Raw genomic sequence first — 22,887 nt, 5'->3', positions numbered from 1 at the left:
AGCCTCCTGACCCCCCACCTAGACTTACCAAAATCATCTAGAGGGAGCTGCCCCTCCACGTCTGGACCTGACAGCTGCCATTTTAAAAAGACAGGACCAGCTGCCCTTTTCTTCTAACATGGAACAGGAGCTACCCAATGGTAGTGATAGCCAATGACAGTGCAAAGGGTGGCCAGTGCCATTTTTCAAACTAGTGTTGGCCAGCCCTATGTTTCTTTCATGTGACAGGGCTAATGCGGCTATTGGATAGCCCCTGTCACATTATGGAGCAAAGGATCAGCACTGTTTTTGAAAAATGGTTACCCCGGGTCTCAGAGTGGAAGAGTCACTCCTTGGTCCCTTTTAGACCACCAGGATGATTTTGCTAAGTCTGGGAGGGGGGTTGCAGTACAGTGAGTAAGTACTAATAACTATAGACAGAACTTAATGCCTAAAATCCATACCTTCATTCTGTAGGGCATTACAGTACTCATAGTTGAATGGGATTTCATAAAGAAAAAGTTTAATACTTATTTTTAATTTATAATGGTACACTAATCTGTATGTTATGATTTAAAAACATCTCCTGTATTATATCATCTATACCATGTTGTGATTCACATCACAAAATATTTCTTGTATTGGGACATGAAATAAATCAATAGTAGAAACACCAGTTACGTCTATCAGAAAAGACTGGATATAAGGAGAAAACAGACTTTCTGTAATGTTTAAAAGTGTTTCATTATCATTGTTTGTGTTACATTACCTTCTCTTTATATAGATGGATATCCAAGAGAAGAAATAATCTACCGCTGGAGACGCTACTCTGTTGAAGTTGCAGACCAGCGATCCTGGAGACTTTACCAGTTTGACTTCACAGGATTAAGAAACACATCAGAAGTTCTCAGAACAGGAGCTGGTAAGATAATCAAAGTTAGAATAGTGCTCGAGATGAAAAAGGGACATGGTAAAGTAATTCCAGATACCGCAACATGTACTATTTTAACACATGTTAACTTTATCTTACCACTTTTTGGGTTGCTTAGAGAGAGAGAAAGAGACTGAATGAGAGAGAGAGATTCTTTATAAGGCTCTCATATAAGTAAATTATTTATACCACTTAGGAGGGGCAAATAGTAACTTGGGGTGAGGTTTTGGTGGTGGCTTAGGTTTTGGGGGCAATTTTTCATGCACAGTCAAAAGTATGAACAGCACAGTAGACATCAGTAGGGATGTGCATTCATTTTCAATGAATGTGCAATCCGCAACGCATAAGTCCCTGTTCATTTGATTCGTGGGTTCATGAAACGCATGTGATGTCCATGAATGAAACATATTATATTTGTTTCATTCTTTTGGTTCGCAGTGATTTCTTAGTGGCCATTTGAAATAGGAGAAGGCCATGTGGGAGTATCCATAGCAGAAACCAGCCCTTTCCTGTGAGTCATAAGTGACCTCACAGCCCTGTCATAGAGTCGGTCAGACAAGTTGCAAGGAGATCAGAATGGCAACGTATCAGAGCTAAGCATTGTTCTAATGCAGACAATTGCCACTCTCAGTGCTCTGTGATGCTGTTCCTGCTGTACTAATTATACCTTAAGCACGCAGCGCACCTCACACTTTCTTCTTGGCATTTCACTGAGAAGCTCGTTGATTTTGAGCTCTCTCCGAGTGTCTCAAATCCGTATTCAATTGCTATTGCTGCTTGCTACTTTGATAGAATTTTCCATTGAAAAAGATTTTTGTTTGTTTTTGCTGCTATGCCAGCCAGGCTTATTTTTACTGCACTTTTTTTTTTATTGAACTCAGACTGTCTCTCTGTCTCTCCCACTGAGACAAGCTGGCAGCAGTGGCATTTTGCTGCTGATCTTACCCACCTGAGGTACGTTGCAGGCAGGGTATGGATGGTGTGGGTGGGAGATAATGTGAAAGTTGCAGTGGCTGTCTGGGAATTTGTATTTTCAAACAAGAAGCAGCATTACTAGGAATTGTGCTTGCTCAGACTAACAGTCAAGTCTTTTCTCGGCTGTTTCACTTTTTTGTGCACACAGGGCAGTCTCAGTTTTAGTGTACATCAAGGCACTGCACTTTGTGTCTGTGGGCAGTTTTCCAGACTCACATATATCGGTACAGCAGTGTTCTTTTAAGCCAAATCCCAAGTAGGCCTCTTTTGTAGTTAAAAGTTTTTTGTGTGCACATACAGCAGTCTCAGTTGTATTGTACATCAAGGCACTGCACTGTGCATCTGTGTGTGTGTGTGTGTGTAGTTTTCCAGACTGACATATATTGGTACAGAGGTGCTCATTCACCAAAAAAGAAATAATTCTTTTAATTGAAATCCCTAGTAGGTGGTGACATTAAATCCATGATGTCAGGGAAAGGTATACGAGTGATTGGGACTGGCAGAGGAGGCACTTCAAAAGGCAATGCCAGTCCCCCATTAAAGTTAAAAAGGGAGCTGTTCCAATCTAAAATGTCTGGAGGGGCACACAGTTCCATCCAGAAAAAACTAAAATTTAAAGATGATGCACCTCCACCACCTGTTTCTGACCCTATTGTTTTGGAGGTAAGGGAAGGGGAGGCTGAGTCATGCAAGACAAAAGGACGAGACCCAAAAGCAGCAGTGCGACAGCAGACTCTAGTTAGTGCTGAAAATGTAGCGCAGACACTGTTTGCTTCTGATTCTGATGAAGAATCATCTTCTGTGGAAATGAAAGAAGTAATAGCTGAAGAGGATTTAGGAGGATTAGTTAGTTCTGTCTTAGCCTCCACTTCAGTGCTGCAGGGGAGAGATGAAACTGATGATGAGGAAGAGGAAGAGCAGTCAGTGCAGGCACAGAGTGTGACTGATGCCCCTGGCATTGCTTCTCAGGGTGCACCCACTACTTCAACTCCAGTGCCAGCATCCACCCCGAAGGCTATAGAGAAGGGATCATGAAAGAAATCTGCGATCTGGAGCCACTTTAAAGTGACGGAGGACCCACATTTTACTCAGTGTAATTACTGTGCCAGGGCTATTAGCAGAGGCAAGCAAATGGGACATCTAACTGATTTTGGCAAGAGGCATCATATGCAGAAGCAACACCCAACAGTATTGCCAACTGGGGATGCTGGCAGTACCAGTCAGAGAACCCCTTTTTCCAGGCACCATAAAGTGGTTGAAAAGGAGCAGAGTCATGCATTGCCCTCAGCCCCATCTAGTAGTCAGGTGGCAGGCCAGCAGCCCCCTTCCAATTGTCAGAAATGACAACCCACCATGGAGTAAATGGTGTGATGTTCGGTAACGCTATCCCGGGGAAGGAGGCAGGCAGTCTCAAAAGTTGTAACCAGGAGCATTGGGGAAATCATGCCCTTGATGACCAGCCCTTGCAGGTAGTGAAGAATGTGAGTTTCAAGCATTTGCTGAAGGTCTTAGTTCCAAATTACAAAGTCCCCTCCAGAACCACATTTAGCAGAAAGGTCATCCCCAGCCTGTACAATGAGTGTCGCAGTCGCATCCAAGCACTGCTAGCTAAGGCAGAGGAGACTGTGCATTTCACCTGTGATATCTGTACCAACATGAATGCTGCACACTCTTACCTCTCCCTGACAGCATACTGGTGGGACTGAGCCAGGGGCAAGCAGCAGCTCTAATAGTGAACAAGTATCAGGGTGGAGGTGGGCTTTATTGCACACCCACCTGATGGATGAGGCCCATACCTCAGCCAGTATACTAGCTTGGATCAAACAGATGCTGGTGGGCTGGCAGCTACACCAGCGAGACAGGAATCTTCAGGCAGGGTACTTTGTTACAGACAATGGTGCAAACATGGTAAAGGCAATATGTGACGGGCCGTTTCAGAACATCCGATGTTTTGCACATACTCTGCACCTGATAGTGAAGACAGATCTGGGGTTGGAGTCCAATCACCAAGAGAATGAATATCTGCATACTAGGGATGTGCATTTGTTTTGAACGAATGCGCAATCTGCAATGTATAGGTCCCTATTCGTTGCATTCATGAGGTTCCGAAATGTATGGCGAACCCCCACGAATGCAACGTATCATTAATGAATAAAAACCCACCCTCCTGACCCTCCCAAGACTTTCCAAACGTCCCTGATGGTCCAGCGGGGGTGTTGGAGTGATCTGCTGCACTCGGGCCGTCGGCTGCCAGTATTCAAAATGGTACTGATAGCCTTTGCCCCTACTATGTCATAGGGGCTACCGGTGCCATTGGTCGGCCCCTGTCACATGGTAGGAGCACAAGATGGTGCCAGCCGTCCATTGCTCCTACCATGTGACGGGGCCGACCAATGGCACCCGTAACCCCGTGTAGGAGATCGCTCCAGGACCCCCACTGGACTACCATGGACTTTTGGCAAGTCTTGGGAGGTCAGGAGGGTGGGGGTTGTAGTTAATTAAATTTAAACGGTTGGGATGGAGGTTTTTTCAACTTTAATGGGAAACGAATACCATATGTAGCTTATAGATGAATTTGGGTCCCCCGAAAACGGATGCAACGGAATTTGGTCCCGACGAATACGAATACCGAATCGTATGAATCAGTCCCTGCTGCACATCCCTAATGCATAGGTTAATACACAAGTGCAGGAACATAGCAGTGCACTTCCCCAGAAGTGTGAAGGCAGAGTAGGTTCTCCGACAAAAGCAGACTGATTTGGAGATGGCTCACAAGCGTCTCCATCAAGACATTGGCACCCGGTGGAATTCCACATATATGATGCTGCAGAGGTTAGTGGAACAGCAGACACCCCTTCATGAGCTTTCTGCGGAAATGGACATAGGTGTGCAGAGTCCCCTAGGGCATCATGATTGGTTAGTCATGAGTCAGCTGGTAAAAGTCCTGCAGCCCTTCAAGGATGCCACAGAGGAGCTGAGTTCCAGAAGTTCCACCTTGGCTGACATCATCCCTATAGTTAATTTTCTGGGGGAGATTTTGGAGAGCTTTAAACAGGAAGAGGGAATGACAGCAGAGGTGCTGCATTGTCTGGGCTTTTTGCAGAAGCAGGTGGAAGAGAGATTAACACCTTTAACAAAATATCACACATACATGCTCGCCACAGTCTGTGATCCTGTGTGAAAGGGAAACTTGCCCTAGAGTCCGATTGTCTCACATTTGTGAAGAATCTGCTGTTATTAAAACTCCATGAACAGGAGCACCATAAGCAGAGAGATTAGGCAGGAAGCAGAGGAGGAAACAGCGGGCACTTCAGAGAGTAGTGCAAGCCCAAGCAGGAGCAGCACTCTGTCAGCGACAGCTAGTATTTCCTCTTCCACTTCAGTACGCCAAAGCCATGTTGCCCCTAAAAAAGCATATTTTCTGGAATTGGCTAGGGTGAAAGCAGCTGGCAAGAAGGACTCTCAGCCCACCCAAGCAAAGGAAACACCAACACAAATGTCAGTGACATGGTATCTCACAGAGCCCATAGAGGACATGCAAACAGATCCACTGGCATATTGGGCCCACAAGTCCACTGTCTGTCTAAACCTAGCCAAAGTGGCTCAGTGATATCTGTCATGTCCACCAACCAGTGTGCCCAGTGATCGTGTATTTTCAATGACAAGGAATATCATGAGCCCTCATCACTCAAGGCTGGCACCAGAGTTGATGGAAATGCTAGTGTTTTTGAAAATAAACATGCCTTTGCTTGGGTTTCCAGATTTTCCCTGTGAATCACAAGATTAATAAAAGCAATTTAAAGCCTTGCAGCAACACCAACTGCTTCATATGCTCCAGATAATATCATCACATATACCTGACCTCAACCGCTGTGCCTGTCTGTCCACTGTCCAGCCCTTATGTCACTACAAGGGCCTGACCCCAAACGCTGTGCCTGTCTGTCCATCCCTTACGTCACTACAAGGGCCTGCCTGCAAATGCTGTGCCTTTCTGTCCAGCCCTTACATCACTGTAAGGGCATGACCTCAAACGCTGTGCCTGTCTGTCCACTGTCCAGCCATTACGTCACTTCAAGGGCCTGACCTCAAATGTTGTGCCTGCCTGTCCAGCCCTTATGTCACTAGAAGGGCCTGACCTCAAATGCTGTGCATGCCCGTCCTGCCCTTATGTCACTACAAGGGCCTGAACTCAAACACTGTGCCTGTCTGTCCACTTTCCAGCCATTATATCACTACAAGGACATAACCCCAAATGCTGTGCCTGTCTCTCCAGCTCTAATGTCACTACAAGGGCCTGTCCTCCAATGCTGTGCCTGTCTGTCCAGCCCTTAAGTTACTACAAGGGCCTGACCTCAAACACTGTGCCTGCCCGTCCAGCCCTTAAGTCAGTACAAGGGCCATACCTCAAACACTGTGCCTGTCTGTCCACCGTCCAGCCCTTACATTAATACAAGGGCCAGACCTCAAATGTTGTGCCTGCCCATCCAGCCCTTATATCACTATAAGGGCCTGACCTCAAACACTGTGCCTGTCTGAGTTTAATTCTAGTATTTCTAATTTCAGTTTCATATATTTGTGCATCTTCTTTCCAGAATATTCTTTTTCCTCTTTTGCAACATTTGGAATGTAAGAACATAAAAAGCTGACTTAAGATGTTTGGAGCTTGTATATTTCATATGCTCAATAGTTTTCATGACCTTCATAATATGGACTATTTTCCCTAAATCTTTCTTAGGTGCCAACATTAATGTTTCTAGTTCTATAGAAAACTGGTGGTGGTTGCACTCTAGTTCATCCTCTGTGTTCCCATAGTTTGCAGAGGCACTGTGTAGGGTACAAAGTCAACATAGGTTGATATTGTAGATTTGGACTTGATTAGCAGTTTTCTTATTTCTGAGAGATTTTGAAGTTCCTTTGTCATCAGCTGAAGTGCATAAGTACAATTAATAGCTTCTGGGTGTTCCCAAAAAATCTCAAGCTCAGTTCTTACTTCACAAATGGCAGTCTCTATTGCTCTAAAAGCATCCTCTGTTGAATTATCTTTCATAAGAACATAAGAACATAAGAACATGCCACACTGGGTCACACCAAGGGTCCATCAAGCCCAGCATCCTGTTTCCCACAGTGGCCAATCCAGGCCATAAGAACCTGGCAAGTACCCCAAAACTAAGTCTATTCCATGTTACCATTGCTAGTAATATCGGTGGTTATTATCTAAGTCAACTTAATATCAGGTAATGGACTTCTCCTCCAAGAACTTATCCAATCCTTTTTTAAACACAGCTATACTAACTGCACTAACCACATCTTCTGGCAACAAATTCCAGAGTTTAATTGTGCGTTGAGTAAAAAAGAACTTTCTCTGATTAGTATTAAATGTGCTACATGCTAAATTCATGGAGTGCCCCCTAGTCTTTCTATTATCCGAAAGAGTAAAAAAATGATTCACATCTACCCATTCTAGACCTCTCATGATTTTAAACACCTCTATCATATCCCCCCTCAGCCGTCTCTTCTCCAAGCTGAAAAGTCCTAACCTCTAGTCTTTCCTCATAGGGAAGCTGTTCCATTCGCTTATCATTTTGGTAGCCCTTCTCTGTACCTTCTCCATTGCAATTATATCTTTTTTAAGATGCGGCGACCAGAATTGTACACAGTATTCAAGGTGCGGTCTCACCATGGAGCGATACAGAGGCATTATGACATTTTCCATTTTATTCACCATTCCCTTTCTAATAATTCCCAACATTCTGTTTGCTTTTTTGACTGCCGCAGCACACTGAACCAACAATTTGAATGTGTTATCCACTATGACGCCTAGATCACAAATGAAAAAGATGCCATTTTCTTCTGGCAGTGAATCAATTCAGGAAAAAGTGACAGATCAAACCACAACATATCTGCACAAAGGAAAGGGAACTCTCCCCGGGTGTAGCCTGTCTCTTAGTACCAACTGACCCATGTTGAACCAGAACCACTGTTGACATGGAAACTTCCTCCATGTCGCCAGACTTGCCCAGGCTCATGTCCCAGTCTAGGGGTGAACCCATTTCAGGGAGCCCTTTCCTGCACAAAGGAAAGCGAACTCTCCCCGGGTGTCGCCTATCTCTTAGTACCTGCTGACCCATGTTGAACCAGAACTGCTGTTCACATGGAAACCTCCTCCACGTCACCACACTTTGAAGGCTTGGGCCCCACTCTAGGGGCCAACCCATTCTAGGGAGCCCTTTCCTACACAAAGGAAAGGGAACTCTCCCCGGCTGTCGCCTATCTCTTAACACCCGCTGACCCACTGTTCACATGGAAACCTCCTTTGCCTCGGCCTTCAAAATTCTCGTTTGTATATCTTCTATGTCCATCAGATTTTAAAAGACCAGCGATAGCTCACTAGAAGCCAATGGAACCACCCCCACTCTAGGGGGCGACCCAATTTTAGGGAGCACTATCCTGCACAAAGAAAAGGGAACTCTCCCCGGGGCCAGCCTGTCCCAGAGCTCATTTTGCACAGCTATCACCACATCCTGATGGCCCAACTGTTTCTGTGGGGTGGTAGGGGGAGGGGGGAGGAAGAGTTTTATGGCGAAGCTACCTCTCCTCTTCAGATTCATGCCTGTGCTTCATTTCCTTGCTGTAGTATTTCCGGGCCTAGGCTATACTGCAGTGAATCATCCATCAAGCAGTCTGCTGCCTGCCTCCTGATCTCAGCCTGCCTTGTGACCTCTGGAACCTGACCTCTGCCTCGTTGACTACTCCTTGGACTTATCCTCAGATTCTGATCTCTGCCTGATTGACCACGTCTCTTGATTCTGGCTCTGTCCCTTGCCTTGACATCGCGTACGCTGTTCTGGTCCTCCTTGCTCCATCTGACCTACAGTCTCGAGTCCGACCATGCTCCCTTGCTGTCCATGGGCCTGACTACTACCTCTCCAGGAGGTAGTAGACAGCCCATGGACATGCTCCCTTGCTGTCCATGGGCCTGTCTTCTACTCTCCAGGAGACCCTGCGAGGCCCAAGTCCAAGCGACCTGGGTCCCTACGGGCTCCACCCGGGGGGACCTCGGGCTTCCAGTGGTAAAGCTCATCCAAGCCTCTGTCTCCTCCAGTGCTTCGCCCACCTGGGGACAGGTGCTTTCTGGTCCCTACCAGGGAGCCGCTCTCCACTGCTCCAGGACAAGGGTCCACCCCCTAGAGCAACAGGTTGCCAAGTCCATGGACTCGGCTGAGTCTCCCGCCTCCAGGGCCATACCGGGTTTGGCCACCACAGTTCAAGAACATCGCAGGGCTTTGGAATCACTAGCCTCTTCGGTGGAAGAGCTTAGTTCACAGCTGCGAGATACAGCTCTGGCTGAACCCATGGGCCTATCAACCTCTATGCTACCTAATGAATCCTTGGCACTTCCTGCACCTCCTCGATACAATGGGGACCCTTGATCCTGCCGTGGCTAACTCAATCAGTGCTTCATGCAATTTGCACTGCAACCCTCCTTGTTCCTGATGTAAACCACTAAAGTGACCTTCATCCTCTCCCACCTTGAAGGGAAGGCTCTTGCATGGGCCTCTCCCTTATGGGAATGTTCTGATCCCATACTTTCCAAGTTATCCGAGTTTGTTGCTCTCTACAAGCAGACCTTTGGAGACCCAGGCCGCCAGGCTGTAGCCAGCCATAGTCTACTCCACCTCCATCGAGGGTCACGGACCCTCTCTGAGTATACGGTGGAGTTCAGGACCCTGGCTATTAAGCTCGGGTGGCAAGAAGATTGTCTGCAAGCCATCTTCGTAGATGGACTCTCCAGTGCTCTCAAAGATGAACTCTCCGTCCATGAGACTCCCACGTCTCTAGATGACCTGATTTCCCTCACCGGGAAGATGGATCATCGTCTCTGGCAAAGGTGCCTAGAAGTAAAGGCTTCCTGTTCTCCCACACCGTGTCCCACGCATGCCCAGAGTCCTCCAGCCAAGACTCCAGCACCTCCACCCTCTTCCGTGATATAACCTATGAACCGTGGGTGACTGTCTCCGACTGAACATCTCTGTCATAGGAAGGAGGGTGTTTGACTTTACTGTGGCACTTCCGGATATCGTCAGCAGTCTTGTCCGGTCCGTCCGGAAAACTGCAATGCCTGAGCCCAGCAGGGGTCCTGAGCTTAGGCGCTACTGTCACCGGCCCTCAACTCCTGCTTCCTATCTGTCTGGGCATTGCGGCCCACTCCTTCGCCACCACTGCTCTTGTCGATACCGGAGCAAGTGGCAGCTTCATCATGGATGACATTGTCAAGCTTTTGAACATTTCTCTTCAGCCATTAGATGTGAGTCTCCGCATCACCTCCATTCAAGGGAAACCTCTTCCAGGGCTCATCACCCACTGAACAGTGGCTGTCCATCTTACCGTGGGCATTCTCCACGAGGAGGAGATGTCCTTCTATGTGTTAAAACGTTCGACACATCCAGTTATCCTGGGCTGCCCTGGCTCCAGGCCCACGAACCCCAGTTCGATTGGCATTCCCTGCAGAGAGTGCAGTAGGGCTCCAAATGCCAGAAGACATGTCTAATTCAAGTATCTCCAGTAGTCCCTGTTCTGAAGTTTACCACTCTAGCTGGGTGGCCCACTAAGTATGCTGATTTTGAAGATGTCTTCTCGAAGCAGAAGGTGGATATCTTGCCTCCGTTACGCAAGTTCAATTGTCCCATAGAACTTCTGCCAGGAACAACACCTCCCAAGGGCAGAATTTATCCACTGTCTCACCCAGAAACCCTAGCCATGTCTGAGTATATCAAAGAGAACTTAGAAAAGGGGTTCATTCGTCCCTCTGATTCTCCTGCTGGAGCGGGATTTTTCTTTGTTAAGAAAAATGACGGTGGTTTACGCCCTTGTATTTACAGAGGGCTCAATGCCATAACCAGTAAAGACCGATACCCCCTGCCCCTTACCAGCGAGCTGTTTGAATGCCTTCAAGGGGCACAAGTCTTCACCAAGTTGGATCTGAGGGGTGCGTACAATCTGGTACGCATCTGACCTGAAGATATTTGGAAAACTGCATTCAACATGAGGGATGGTCACTATGAATATACCGTGATGCTCTTTGGGCTATGCAATGCCCCAGCAGTCTTTCAACGCCTTATGAACGAAATATTCCTAGACCTCCTGTATTCATTCGTAGTTGTATATCTTGATGACATATTGATCTTTTCCAAAGACCTTGAATCCCATCGAGATCATGTTCGGATTGTCCTCCAATGTCTAAGAGAAAACCATCTTTATGAAAAAGAAAAGTGCCTCCGAGCAAAATTGCTTACCCTTCTTAGGGTACATCATATCTAATTGAGGTTTCTCCATGGATCCAGATAAAGTCCAGGGGATCCGAGACTGGCCCCAGCCTACTGGCCTTACAGTTTTTCCTTGGCTTTACTAATTATTACCAGAGCTTCATTGCCAATTATTCTACCCTTTCTGCTCCGCTCACCGCCATGACCGGCTAACACTCGTGTGTGGACTCCCAAAGCACAAGCCACCTTTCAGACACTCAAATAAGCTTTCTGTTCTGGTCCTTGTCTTCAGCATCCATACCCCAGATGTCCATTCATCGTCGAAGTTGATGCCTCTGCGATTGGAGCAGGAGCCGTCTTAAGCCAGTTTTCTCCCAAGGGTAAATTGATACCTTGTTCATTCTACTCATACAAGTTCTCTCTTACTGAGCAGTGCTACACCATTGGTGACCGAGAACTTCCTGCCATCAAGTTGGCACTCCAGGAGTGGTGCCCCCTGGTTGGAAGGTGCGCAACACAAGTTTACCATTTTCACCGACCATAAGAATCTTGAGCAACTTAATGAAGCTCAACTCTTGAATCCTCGACAAGCCCGATGGGTGTTCTTCCTTGAATGGTTCAACTTCATTCTATGCTATTGCCCAGCTTCCAAAAACCTCAATGTTCCTGACATTCCTAGATACATCATAGCCCCTGCCTGCGTATCCCTTGCCATGACCACTACAGTTCCAGCTGGTAAAACCATCGTTCTGTTGCATCCGTCGGTCTCAGACGGCTTCAACCTCTGTGCCTCACCTTTCTTCCTTCTCTCTCCTCAAGCCTTGGAAAGATGGCTGCTGCTGTGTCTTCATGCCGCTCTCTCCGGCGTCCACAGAACAGCAATGGCGATGGTGTTCGCCATGGATTTCCTGAGGGCCTCCTAGGGTGCGTGTGTGCATGCCATCTACGTCTTTATCCACGTCATGGCAGGAACCTTGGGGGCATTCCCTCCGAGTGATGTCACTCCATCCGGGTATTTAGCCTGCTGTTCGTTTGCTAGCAAACTGAATTAGCAAGGATTGGATATGCTCTGGTCTAAGCTGCTCTGCCGCTCCCAGCAGCCGCTGGAAGCTCTCTGTGCCCTTCGGGGTTAACTCTAACCTGGGTACCTGCTCCTCGGGGGCTCTTGCGCTTTCTTTGAGGTGCCATTCCTGGAGACTAGGTATTTGCTCCTCAAGGGCCTGCTCTCCTTACCTTGGTGCCACAGTTCAACTACTTCTGCCTGCCAGGATTCTCATCGATACAGCTATCTACTTCAGTGAGTAACTAACATTGTCAGCTTGTCTCATCTTCAGCTGCTGCGCTGGAGTCTGCATACAGGACTCTCTCTTCTACTCTGCACTGCATACCATCTATATGAACGTGGGACTGGTCTCCTCTCCTAAGGACCCCTGGACTGACTCTACTGGGTTACCTCACTGCTGCCATCCCTGGAAGTACCACCAAGCTGCATAATAAATACAAATTCTCTGTTTCTGCATGTATAGTGTCTAGCCTGGTACTGCGGTTCCTCTCGAGGCTCCTCCCCGTGGGAGTGGCCAGCACCACAGTACCCAAGAATCCACTCCAACCCCTTAAAACCCTAACAGATTGCTAACTCCATGGATTCGGCTCAGCTCACCGTTTTGCAGGCTATTCTGGGCCTGGCTCAGTGAATCTCCCAACAACAGAATTCGTTGAATAACTTGACTGTTGCCTTAAACCAGTTACACGCACAGATGAATATACCAACTACCGCAGGTAAAGAAGTTACACCGCCAGAAGTGACGGTCAAAACTACAGTGCCTCTATCTGCTCCAACACGCTTCTCAGGTGAAGTTTGGAAATGTAGAGGATTTATCAACCAGTGTTGCATGCACTTTTTTCTGCAACCTAACCATTTTCCTACAGCATATGCCAAAACCACCTATATCCTTTCGTATCTCGATGGAAGAGCTCTGGCTTGGGTCTCACCGCTGTGGGAGTGCAATGACCCTATCCTGAATGATCTTCTGGGTTTCTTGAACTGTTCAAATCAGTATTCGATGACCCTGCCCGGTACTTGACAACAGAATAACCTTGTTCATCAAAAACAAGGTAATAAACCTTTACCAGACTTGGCCATTGAATTCAAGACGTTGGCTTCTGAATTACATTGGGACCCTAAATGCCTGAAGACTCTCTTCTTTTAAGGCCTGAACTCCTGGTTGAAAGATGAGCTGGCAGCTCGAGAGATGCGTGAAAACTTAGCTGAACTGATGAAGTTGGCAACAAGGATTGATCACCAACTTCGCGACAAGGTTCAAGAGGTCAAGAGCCCCAGAAGACCACCTCAGGGAGAGACTCGAGTCAAGCCTGTACCCAGGCCTATACCTCCAGGTCCTGTAGCGGGTGAAGAAGAACTGATGCAATTGGGCCACAGTCATTTGACTTCTAAAGAGAGATGAACTCGAAAGAGGTTGGGACTATGCATGCATTGTGGACAAGTTGGACATGCTGTTCAAACATGCCCTATATGTCCGGGAAACTAGCAGACCTAAGTCCTGTAGGAGGATTCTTCTTAGGTCTAACTACACCCTTTCCTCCACTCTCTCTTCAGTATCCTTAATCTGCAGAACTCTAGAATACCAGATCCTTGCCTTAGTGGATTCTGGGGCAAAAGGAAATTTCATTCTAAAACGTCTAGTGGAACATTTGTGGATAACCACCACTACCATGACGTCTCCTCTACTTTTGTCCTCTTTTCATGGAGAGCCTTTACCGGGTGACGTAACCCTGCTCACGGAACCAGTGAGTCTATGTACTGGTGCTTTCATACAGAGACTATTTCCTTCTTTGTGCTAGAGAAGGCCATGCACCCTTTGGTACTGGGGCTACCGTGGTTGCAGAAACATATGTCACAATTCAACTGGGCCACTTTGGAGCTTTCATGTTGGGTCCAGATTGCCATGGCAAATGCTTAATGGAAATCTCTCCAATACCATGCATGCCAACTACCCCATTGTTGCCTGGGATGCCGCCTCAATATGCATCTTTCCAAGATGTGTTTTCAAAAGAAGCTGCTGATGTCCTACCTCCACACAGATCATATGACTGTGCCATCAATTTGAAGCCTAATACGGAGCCACCCAAAGGAAGGGTTTACCAACTCTCTGAAGTAGAGAATAAAGTGATGTCAGAGTACATCCAGGAGAATCTCCAGAAAAACTTCATAAGACCTTCCAAGTCTACTGCCGGCGCAGGCTTCTTCTCTGTGGGGAAGAAGGACAGAACATTACGTCCATGCATTGACTACAGAGGTCTGAATGAGATCACTATAAAGGATCACTATCCCTTACCACTCATCTCGGAGCTGTTCGACAGGTTACAGGGAGCCAAGATATTCTCCAAGCTTGACCTCAAAGGAGCATATAACTTAGTTCGCATCCGCTCTGGCAATGAATGGAAGACGGCTTTTAATACTTGGGATGGGCACTTTGAATACCTGATGATGCCCTTCGGCTTGTGCAATGCCCCGGCTGTCTTCCAAAACATGATAAGAACATAAGAACATAAGAAATTGCCATGCTGAGTCAGACCAAGGGTCCATCAAGCCCAGCGTCCTGTTTCCAACAGAGGCCAAACCAGGCCACAAGAACCTGACAATTATCCAAACACTAAGAAGATCACATGCAACTGATACAATTAATAGCAGTGGCTATTCCCTAAGTAAACTTGATTAATAGCCGTTAATGGACTTCTCCTCCAATGACATTCTGCATGATCTACTCTATCAATGTGTCGTTGTCTACTTAGATGACATCTTGATATTCTCCCAGGATCTGCAATCCCATCAGGAGGATGTTAATAGAGTTCTGCAGAGACTTTGCGAGAACCGCTTATATGCCAAGTTGACTAAATGCGAATTCCACAAGGAGTCCATGCCCTTCCTAGGGTACATTGTCTCAAGCAAAGGCTTCCAGATGGACCCTCAGAAGCTTGAGAGTAGTCAAAAATGGACACAAACCACTGGCCTAAAAGCTCTAAGATGATTTCTGGGATTTATCAACTACTACAGGACCTTCATCAAAGACTACTCTTCATTGACTGTTCCATTAACAGCAATGAATAAGAAGGGATCCAACATTGCCACTTGGTCTACGGAAGCTGTGACAGCATTTCAGAAGTTAAAAGACGCCTTCTCCATCAAACCATGTCTCCGCCATCCGGACCCTACACGACCCTTCATTGTGGAAGTCGATGCCTCTGACATATGTGTAGGAGCCGTGCTAAGTCAGACCAGTGACTCTAAGATCTTGTCCCCCTGTTCATTCTTTTCCTGATGCTTCTTGCCAGTGGAGAAGAACTACGGCATTGGGGATAAAGACTTGCTGGCAATAAAAATGTCATTCGAAGAATGGCACCCTTGTCTTGAAGGTGTACAACATCAGATCACTGTTTACACTGATCACAAAAATCTGGAGTACCTCCATCACGCTCAACGCCTTAACTATAAACAGGCGAGGTGGTCCCTGTTCTTCAAGAGATTTGACTTTGTGCTGAAATATCGCTCTGGTGATAAGAACGTCAGAGCAGACGCATTATCTCGCTCATTTCTCTCTGAAGACGTACTTGATGAGCCCCAGCATATCATTGACCCAAAGAGAGTTATTCTGACAGCTACATATCCGGTACCCCTGGGGAAGACCATTATACCCTGCAATTTAAGAAAGACGTTGCTAGCATGGGCTCACGATTTGAAACTGGCTGGACACCCTGGTCAATGGCGAACATTGGCTAAGCTACAAAAGTACTACTGGTGGCCCACCATGAAGGAAGACACTTTGGTGTACGTAGCTTCCTGCTCCAATTATGCCAGACAGAAACCTCCGCCCGGATGCCCTTGGGGCCTGCTTCAACCCTTGCCAGTACCATATGAACCCTGGACCCACATTGCAACAGACTTTGTGGTGGACTTGCCACTTTCTGGAGGTAACAATACCATCTGGGTTACAGTGGATCAATTTTTTTGAAGATGGCTCACTTCGTGGCTCTCCCTGGTTTGCCTTCAGCCATGGAACTTGCTAAACTATTCATCAGTCACATCTTTCGCCTGCACGGCATGCCGAAACACATTGTTTCTGACAGAGGAACTCAATTTACAGCAAAGTTCTGGAAAGTTTTGTGTAAGAAATTCGACATCACACTTGACTTCACCTCTGCATACCATCCTCAGTCGAATGGCCAAACTGAGAGAATGAATAGAACTCTCAAACAGTTCCTCCGCGCCTATGTTGGTACATGATAGAATGACTGGGCTAAACTGTTGCCCTGGGCTGAATTTGCCATCAATTCACATCCAGCATCATCTACTGGATCTACACCTTTCAAAGTGGTCTACGGATGACAACCCTTACCACCTTTACCACTTCCACTTTGTGCCATCCCTGGCAGCTCAAACTACTGCCAAAGATATACAGCAGCTATGGAGAAAGACTAAAGAGATGCTTCAAAAAGCAGGACAAAGAGCTAAGAAAGGCTATGATGCTCACCATTGCAAGGCTCCTGAATTCCAGCCTGGTGATAAAGTCTGGCTGTCTACCAAACATCCTAGACTCAAGCTTCCATCTGCTCGATTTGCTCCATGCTTTGTCAGACCCTTTCCAATTCTCCGACGAATGGGGTCACTCACCTATAATCTGAAACCTCCTCCAGCTATGAAGATTCATAATGCATTCCATGTTTTACTGCGGAAACCGCTTGTCCTTAGTGAGTTTTCCACCAAGACACCTGAACCTACTCCTGTTGATACAGAAGAAGACATCGAGTACAAGGTTGATGGCATCCTTGATGTAAGAAAGAGAGGCAGTTTGGGAATACCTCCTGTCATGGGAAGGATACGGACCAGAAGAAAACTCTTGAGAACCTTTGGCTAATATCATGGACAAAGAGATGCTTCATCAATTTCATCTATCATGTCCTCAAAAACCAAGACCAGGTAGGGGGTCTGGAGGGGGCCCTTTGAAGTCGGGTACTGTTGTGTCTGTCAGTCTCAGAAGGCTTCGACCTCTGTGCCTCACCTTTCTTCCTTCTCTCTCCTCAAGCCTTGGGAAGATGGCTGCTGCCGCGTCTTCATGCCGCTCTCTCCGGAGTCCCCAGAATGGCAACAGCGATGGTGTTCACCATGGATTTCCTGAGGGCCTCCTAGGGTGCGTGCGGGTACGCCACCTAAGTCTTTATCCACGTCATGGCGGGAACCTCGGAGGCATCCCCTCCGAGTGATGTCACTCCATCCGGGTATTTAGCCTGCCCTTCATTTGCTAACAAACTGAGTTAGCAAGTATTGGATACGCTCCGGTCTAAGCTGCTCTGCCGCTCCCAGCAGTCACTGGAAGCTCTCTCTCTCTGCCCTTCAGGGTTAACTATTCAAGCTAGCCTACCAAATAGAGAAGGAGAAACAGTGAGGCAGGCAAAGTATGAGGTATGAACAAATAAAGTGTGTAGCTATATTTCGATTTGTTTTTACTCTACCTTCTCGTTCTTCACAAGATGAGAAGTTGACACTTATAAAATTAGATTTGTTTTTAAACTGATAGTTCATGGACAGTATTGTACCACACCCCAATTATATCATTTAGAAAACTATGTACCGAATCATTACGGCACGCGTGTAAATTAATGTATCTCAGCATCCTTATTTTATGTGCCCTATTGTAAACCGTTGTGACGGATCCTTCCTAACGACGGTATAGAAAAGATTTAAATAAATAAATAAATAAACTCTAACCTGGCTACCTGCTCCCCGGGGGCCCTTGTGCTTTCTTTCAGGTACCATTCCTGGAGACTGGGTACTCCTCCTCGAGGGCCTGCTCTCCTTACCTTGGTGCCTACAGTACAACTACTTCTGCCTGCCAGGATTCTCATCAATACAGTTATCTACTTCAGTGAGTAACTAACATTGTCAGCTTGTCTCATCTTCAGCTGCTGCGCTGGAGTCTGCATCCGGGACTCTCTCTTCTACCCTGCGCTGCATACCATCTATACGAATATGGGACTAGTCTCCTCTCCTGAGGACCCCTGGACTGACTCTACTGGGTTACCTCACTGCTGCCATCCCTGGCAGTACCACCAAGCTGCATAATAAATACGAATTCTCTGTGTCTCCATGTATAGTGTCTAGCCTAGCACTGTGGTTCCTCATGGGGCTCCTCCCCATGGGAGTGACCATCACCACAGTACGCAAGAATTCTCTCCACCACCTCAAAACCCTAACACGTTCCAAGTAGATTACGTGAAAACTTTCTGAAATGGGCTCATGATTCCAAGTTGGCAGGACACCCGGGTGGTGCTAGGACCATAGAGATGTTACGGAGATATTATTGGTGGCCCAACATGGTACAAGACTCTCGTAACTATATAGATTCATGTCCCATCTGCGCCCATCAGAAGCTGCCTACCGGACGGCCTTGGGGCCTACTCCAACCACTTCCAGCACCTACCAAGCCATGGTCCAGCATTTCAACAGACTTTATTACAGACCTGCCTCAGTCCCAGAACAACACTATAATCTGGGTCATCATCGACTGTTTTTCGAAAATGGGCCAATTTATTCCCTTGCTGGCCCTCCCATCGGCCCCAGAATTAGCAAGTTGTTTCTGAAAAACATTTTCTGTCTCCATGGACTCCCAAAGGAAATTGTATCTGACCGAGGACCACAGTTTTCCGCCAGGTACTGGTGCTCTCTATGTAAGAAGTTTAACATCGCTTTGAGTTTCACGTCAGCCTATCACCCACAGGCCAATGGTCAAGCTGAAAGGACCAACCAAACCTTAAAAACATTCCTCTGTTCCTACGTGAATGATTAGCAGGACAACTGGTCTGATCTACTACCCTGGGCTGAGCTGTCGCACAATACCCAAGTCGTTGCTGCCACCAATGTTATCTCTATTCTCCGTGGTATTCGGACAACAACCTCTGCTGCTACTTCCAGTTCCTCTGACTGTTCCTTCTCCAGCTGTGCAATCCATGGCCCACACCATTCGTCAGGTGTGGAATCAAGTCAAAGAATGCCTTACCCAGGCCGCTGAACATTCCAAGCATACTTCTGATGCCCATAGACATCCCGCTCCACTCTTTCATCCTGGCCAGATGGTGTGGCTGAGCGCCCGACACATCAAGTTGAGACTTCCCTCTCATCGCTTGGCTCCCAAATATATTGGCTCGTTTCCGGTGATTCGAAGAGTGGGAGCAGTATCGTATCAGCTCCAGTTGCTGCATGCCATGGGCATCCATAACACGTTCCATGTTTCGCTGCTGAAGCCCTTGGTCCTCTCCTAGCCCTCACGTAGAGTTCCCTCTCCTCCATGGGTCTCTACCGAACCAGACACATCTCTTCAGGTAAGAGAGGTTCTCAACATCCATCGCTGTCGAGGGAAATGGGAATACCTCCTAGCCTGGGAGGGTTATGGGGCGGAGGAGAACTCGTGGGAACCTTCCCACAACATCCTTGACAAGGAACTCCTGAAGACCTTCCATAGGACTTACCCTGACAAGCCACGGCCGCTTAGATGGAGGCCTAGAAGGGGGGGATACTGTTGCACGCCCCGTTCGCATCCGGCCCACGCACGGGCCTGATCACCTCTCTGGCTCCTCTGCAGGTCCCGGGTTGGCCTCCCCAGCGGCAGCCGCGAGCTCCTCCAGGCCTCAGCATCCCACGGCGGTGGTCGCCGAGCCTTCCACTGCGCACCAGGCCTCACGCCAGAGTTTGGTGTCTTCCATGGCATTGGCCACGCCCCTACACGCATGCGCATGGACTGCCCAGCCCCTTGTAGGGCCAGGGGCAGGTCCTAGCTCTGCAGCGCATCCTGATTGAAGGAACTACTTAAGGAAGTCCCTGCCTGCAATTCCTTCCCTTGGCTATTGGGTCGGCATTGCATTGTGTGCTAGATTGTCACTGCGTTCTAAGCCTTGTTCCAGTCTTGTTCCAGCCTCATTCCAGGATCCTACTGTTCCAGCCTTGTTCCTGCATCCTACTGTTCCAGCATCCCTCTCTTCCTGCGTCTGTTTGTTCATCTCCCAGGTAGTACCTTCGGACTGTCTCTCTGGTACTGACCTCGGCCTGTTTCTCGACCCTTCTGTCTGCCTCCTGACCTCAGCCTGCCTTGTGACCTCGTCTGACCTCCAGAACCTGACCTCTGCCTCTGACTACTCCTCGGACTGACCCTCAGATTCTGACCTCCGCCTGATTGACCACGTCTCCTGATTCTGGCTCTGTTCCTTGCCTTGTCATCTCCTACGCTGTTCTGGTCCTCCTTGCTCCATCTGACCTACAGTCTTGAGTCCAACCACGCTCCCTTGCTGTCCGTGGTCATGCCTGTCTACTATACTTCTCCAGGAGACCCTGTGAGGCCCACCTAAGTCCAAGTAGCTCGGATCCCTATGGGCTCCACCTGGGGGGACCTCGGGCTTCCAGTGGTGAAGCTCATCCAAGCCTCTGCCTCCTCCAGTGCTCCACCCCCTGAGGGCAGGTGCTTCCTGGTCCCTACCAGGGAGCTGTTCTCCTCTGCACCAGGACAAGGGTCCACCCCCGAGCGCAACACTATATTCAGCAGCCGCCACTTATCTGAATGAGATAGCCAGATATCTTAGGGGTGGGAAATGGGCAGATCAAGGCCGAGCAACATATCTGTTTATCGTAACCAGATAAGTTACATATTCAATCTTATTCGGTTAAATTAACTGAATAAATTAGATTTGTTCAATAGCAGGTCTAAAGTTATATTCAGCAGCATAGTTGTGCCACTGAATATTCCTTCCAAGTTAGCCGGATAAGTTATATCTGGATAACTTAGATAACTGATTATCTTTGAATATTGGGACAAGATTTTTTTTTACTTGTTCAAAATTCAATTTAAGGAGATGCAAATAAGGTATTTGTTTGTTTGTTTATTCATTCATATATTTATATAGAATCATTTACATTCTACCAATCCATGAAGGTAGCATGTGGCACATTTAAAAATAATCGGAGAAAGTTCTTCTTCACTCAACACACAATTAAACTCTGGAATTTGTTGCCAGGGGACGTTCAGTTAGTATAGCTGTGTTTAAAAAAAGGATTGGATAAGTTCACTTAGAAAATAGCCACTGCCATTAGCAATGGTAACATGGAATAGACTTAGTTTTCATACAAGAATTTCGGTATAGAAAAATTAAAAATAAATAAATACTTTTTGGGTACTTGCCAGGTTCTTATGGCCTGCATTGGCCACTGTTGGAAACAGGATGCTGGGCTTGATGTGAACCCTTGGTCTGACCCAGTATGGCATGTTGTTATGTTCTTAAATATCTCAGTGGAGTACAACATAACATATACATAAATCATCCAATTCAACAAAATAAAATATAGTCAATAAATTCATAAAAATCAAAATGCATAAAATAAAAATAAAAACAATGGACAGTTGTAGTGGCACTGTGTGGGGGATAGGGATTTTGCCTAGTTTCTGAGTAACTGTTTATTTTATTTCTTTATGCACATTTGATATCCTATCTTCCCAATGCTAGTTAAAGAAAAATAGTTTTAACTTGTTTCTGAAAAGCAAGTAGCAAGTCTGGAATCTTAACTCAATGGGGATTGTATTCCAGTGAATAGGGGCAGCAACAGAGAAAGCTCTGTTTCTAATTTCTGCCAACTGTATCATTTTTAATGAAGAGACAACCAAAATGTGTGTTCCATTTGACCTAACTAATCATGTGGGAATATAAATGGAAACAACAGTATACAAAAGAACAGGAACATTATTGGCAAGTATTTTGAAAAGTTATTGATATAGTCTTAAATTGAATTCTCCACTGAACAGGCAACCAATGAAATGACTGTAAATTAAGGATAATATGCTTGTAACCTGAGACCCTTATAATTAGCAGAACATTGTATCTCATGGGAGAAATGAAATACATTTATGATTTGAGGACATGAATGGGTTTGCAGTGCAATGTATTGCTGCAAAAGAATCTGATATTAGTTATATGCAGCACTGACCAGAAGAAACTTTGGAAGTTGAGAGTGGCAAAATTAATTCATAATGTTTGCCACTTTATTAATACCAACTAAATTGTTGAGAAGGGCCAGCTTCCTAGTATAGTTGTTAGCTGTTAGGAAAGTGGATCCTTGGTCCGGGACAAGGGATGATACCCACCAGCAGTGCCAAGGTGTGCTCGTCTCCGGAAGGTGGAAATGTACTGCAGCCCAGTGATGAAAAGTTCCAGGCAAGGTGTTCAAGGCAGGCGGCAAACAACAAAGTCCGAGTTCCAAATGAGGGGTCAGTGGCAGGCGGCAAGCAACAAAGTCCGAGTTCCAGGTGAGGGGTCCGAGGCAGGCGGCAAACAACAAAGTCCAAGTTCCAAACGAGGGGTCAGTGGCAGGCGGCAAGCAACAAAGTCCGAGTTCCAGGTGAGGGGTCCGAGGCAGGCGGCAAACAACAAAGTCCGAGTTCCAGGTGAGGGGTCCGAGGCAGGCGGCAAACAGCAAAGTCCAATATCCAGGCAAAGACCCAAGGCAGGCGGCGAGCAGCAAAATCCAAATCCAATCCAAGTCAAGCCAGACAACAGAGAATCCAAGCCACAGGTCGGGGCAGGCAGCGAAACAGCAAAGTCCAATATCCAGGCAAAGGTCCAAGGCAGGCGGCGAGCAGCAAAATCCAAATCCAATCCGAGTCAAGCCAGACGAAAGAGAATCCA

The 22,887-nt window shown here is 47.0% G+C and overlaps 1 protein-coding gene across 1 annotated transcript in view; it reads left to right on the top strand.

Moving 5' to 3' along the window:
- LOC115094361 (gamma-aminobutyric acid receptor subunit gamma-4-like) overlaps positions 1-22,887 on the top strand; it is a 643,570-nt gene that overhangs the window by 521,320 nt on the left and 99,363 nt on the right. Inside the window, exon 6 of the mRNA XM_029607335.1 lies at positions 764-901. Coding sequence (XP_029463195.1) covers positions 764-901 — 138 coding nt within the window. The remainder of the gene's footprint in view (positions 1-763; positions 902-22,887) is intronic.

This window comes from Rhinatrema bivittatum, chromosome 6 (genome assembly GCF_901001135.1).
Source record: "Rhinatrema bivittatum chromosome 6, aRhiBiv1.1, whole genome shotgun sequence".
In the NCBI taxonomy this organism is placed as follows: domain Eukaryota; kingdom Metazoa; phylum Chordata; class Amphibia; order Gymnophiona; family Rhinatrematidae; genus Rhinatrema; species Rhinatrema bivittatum.
The sequence above is the reverse complement of the archived record's forward strand: the minus strand, read 5'-3'. Positions and strand labels throughout refer to the sequence as shown.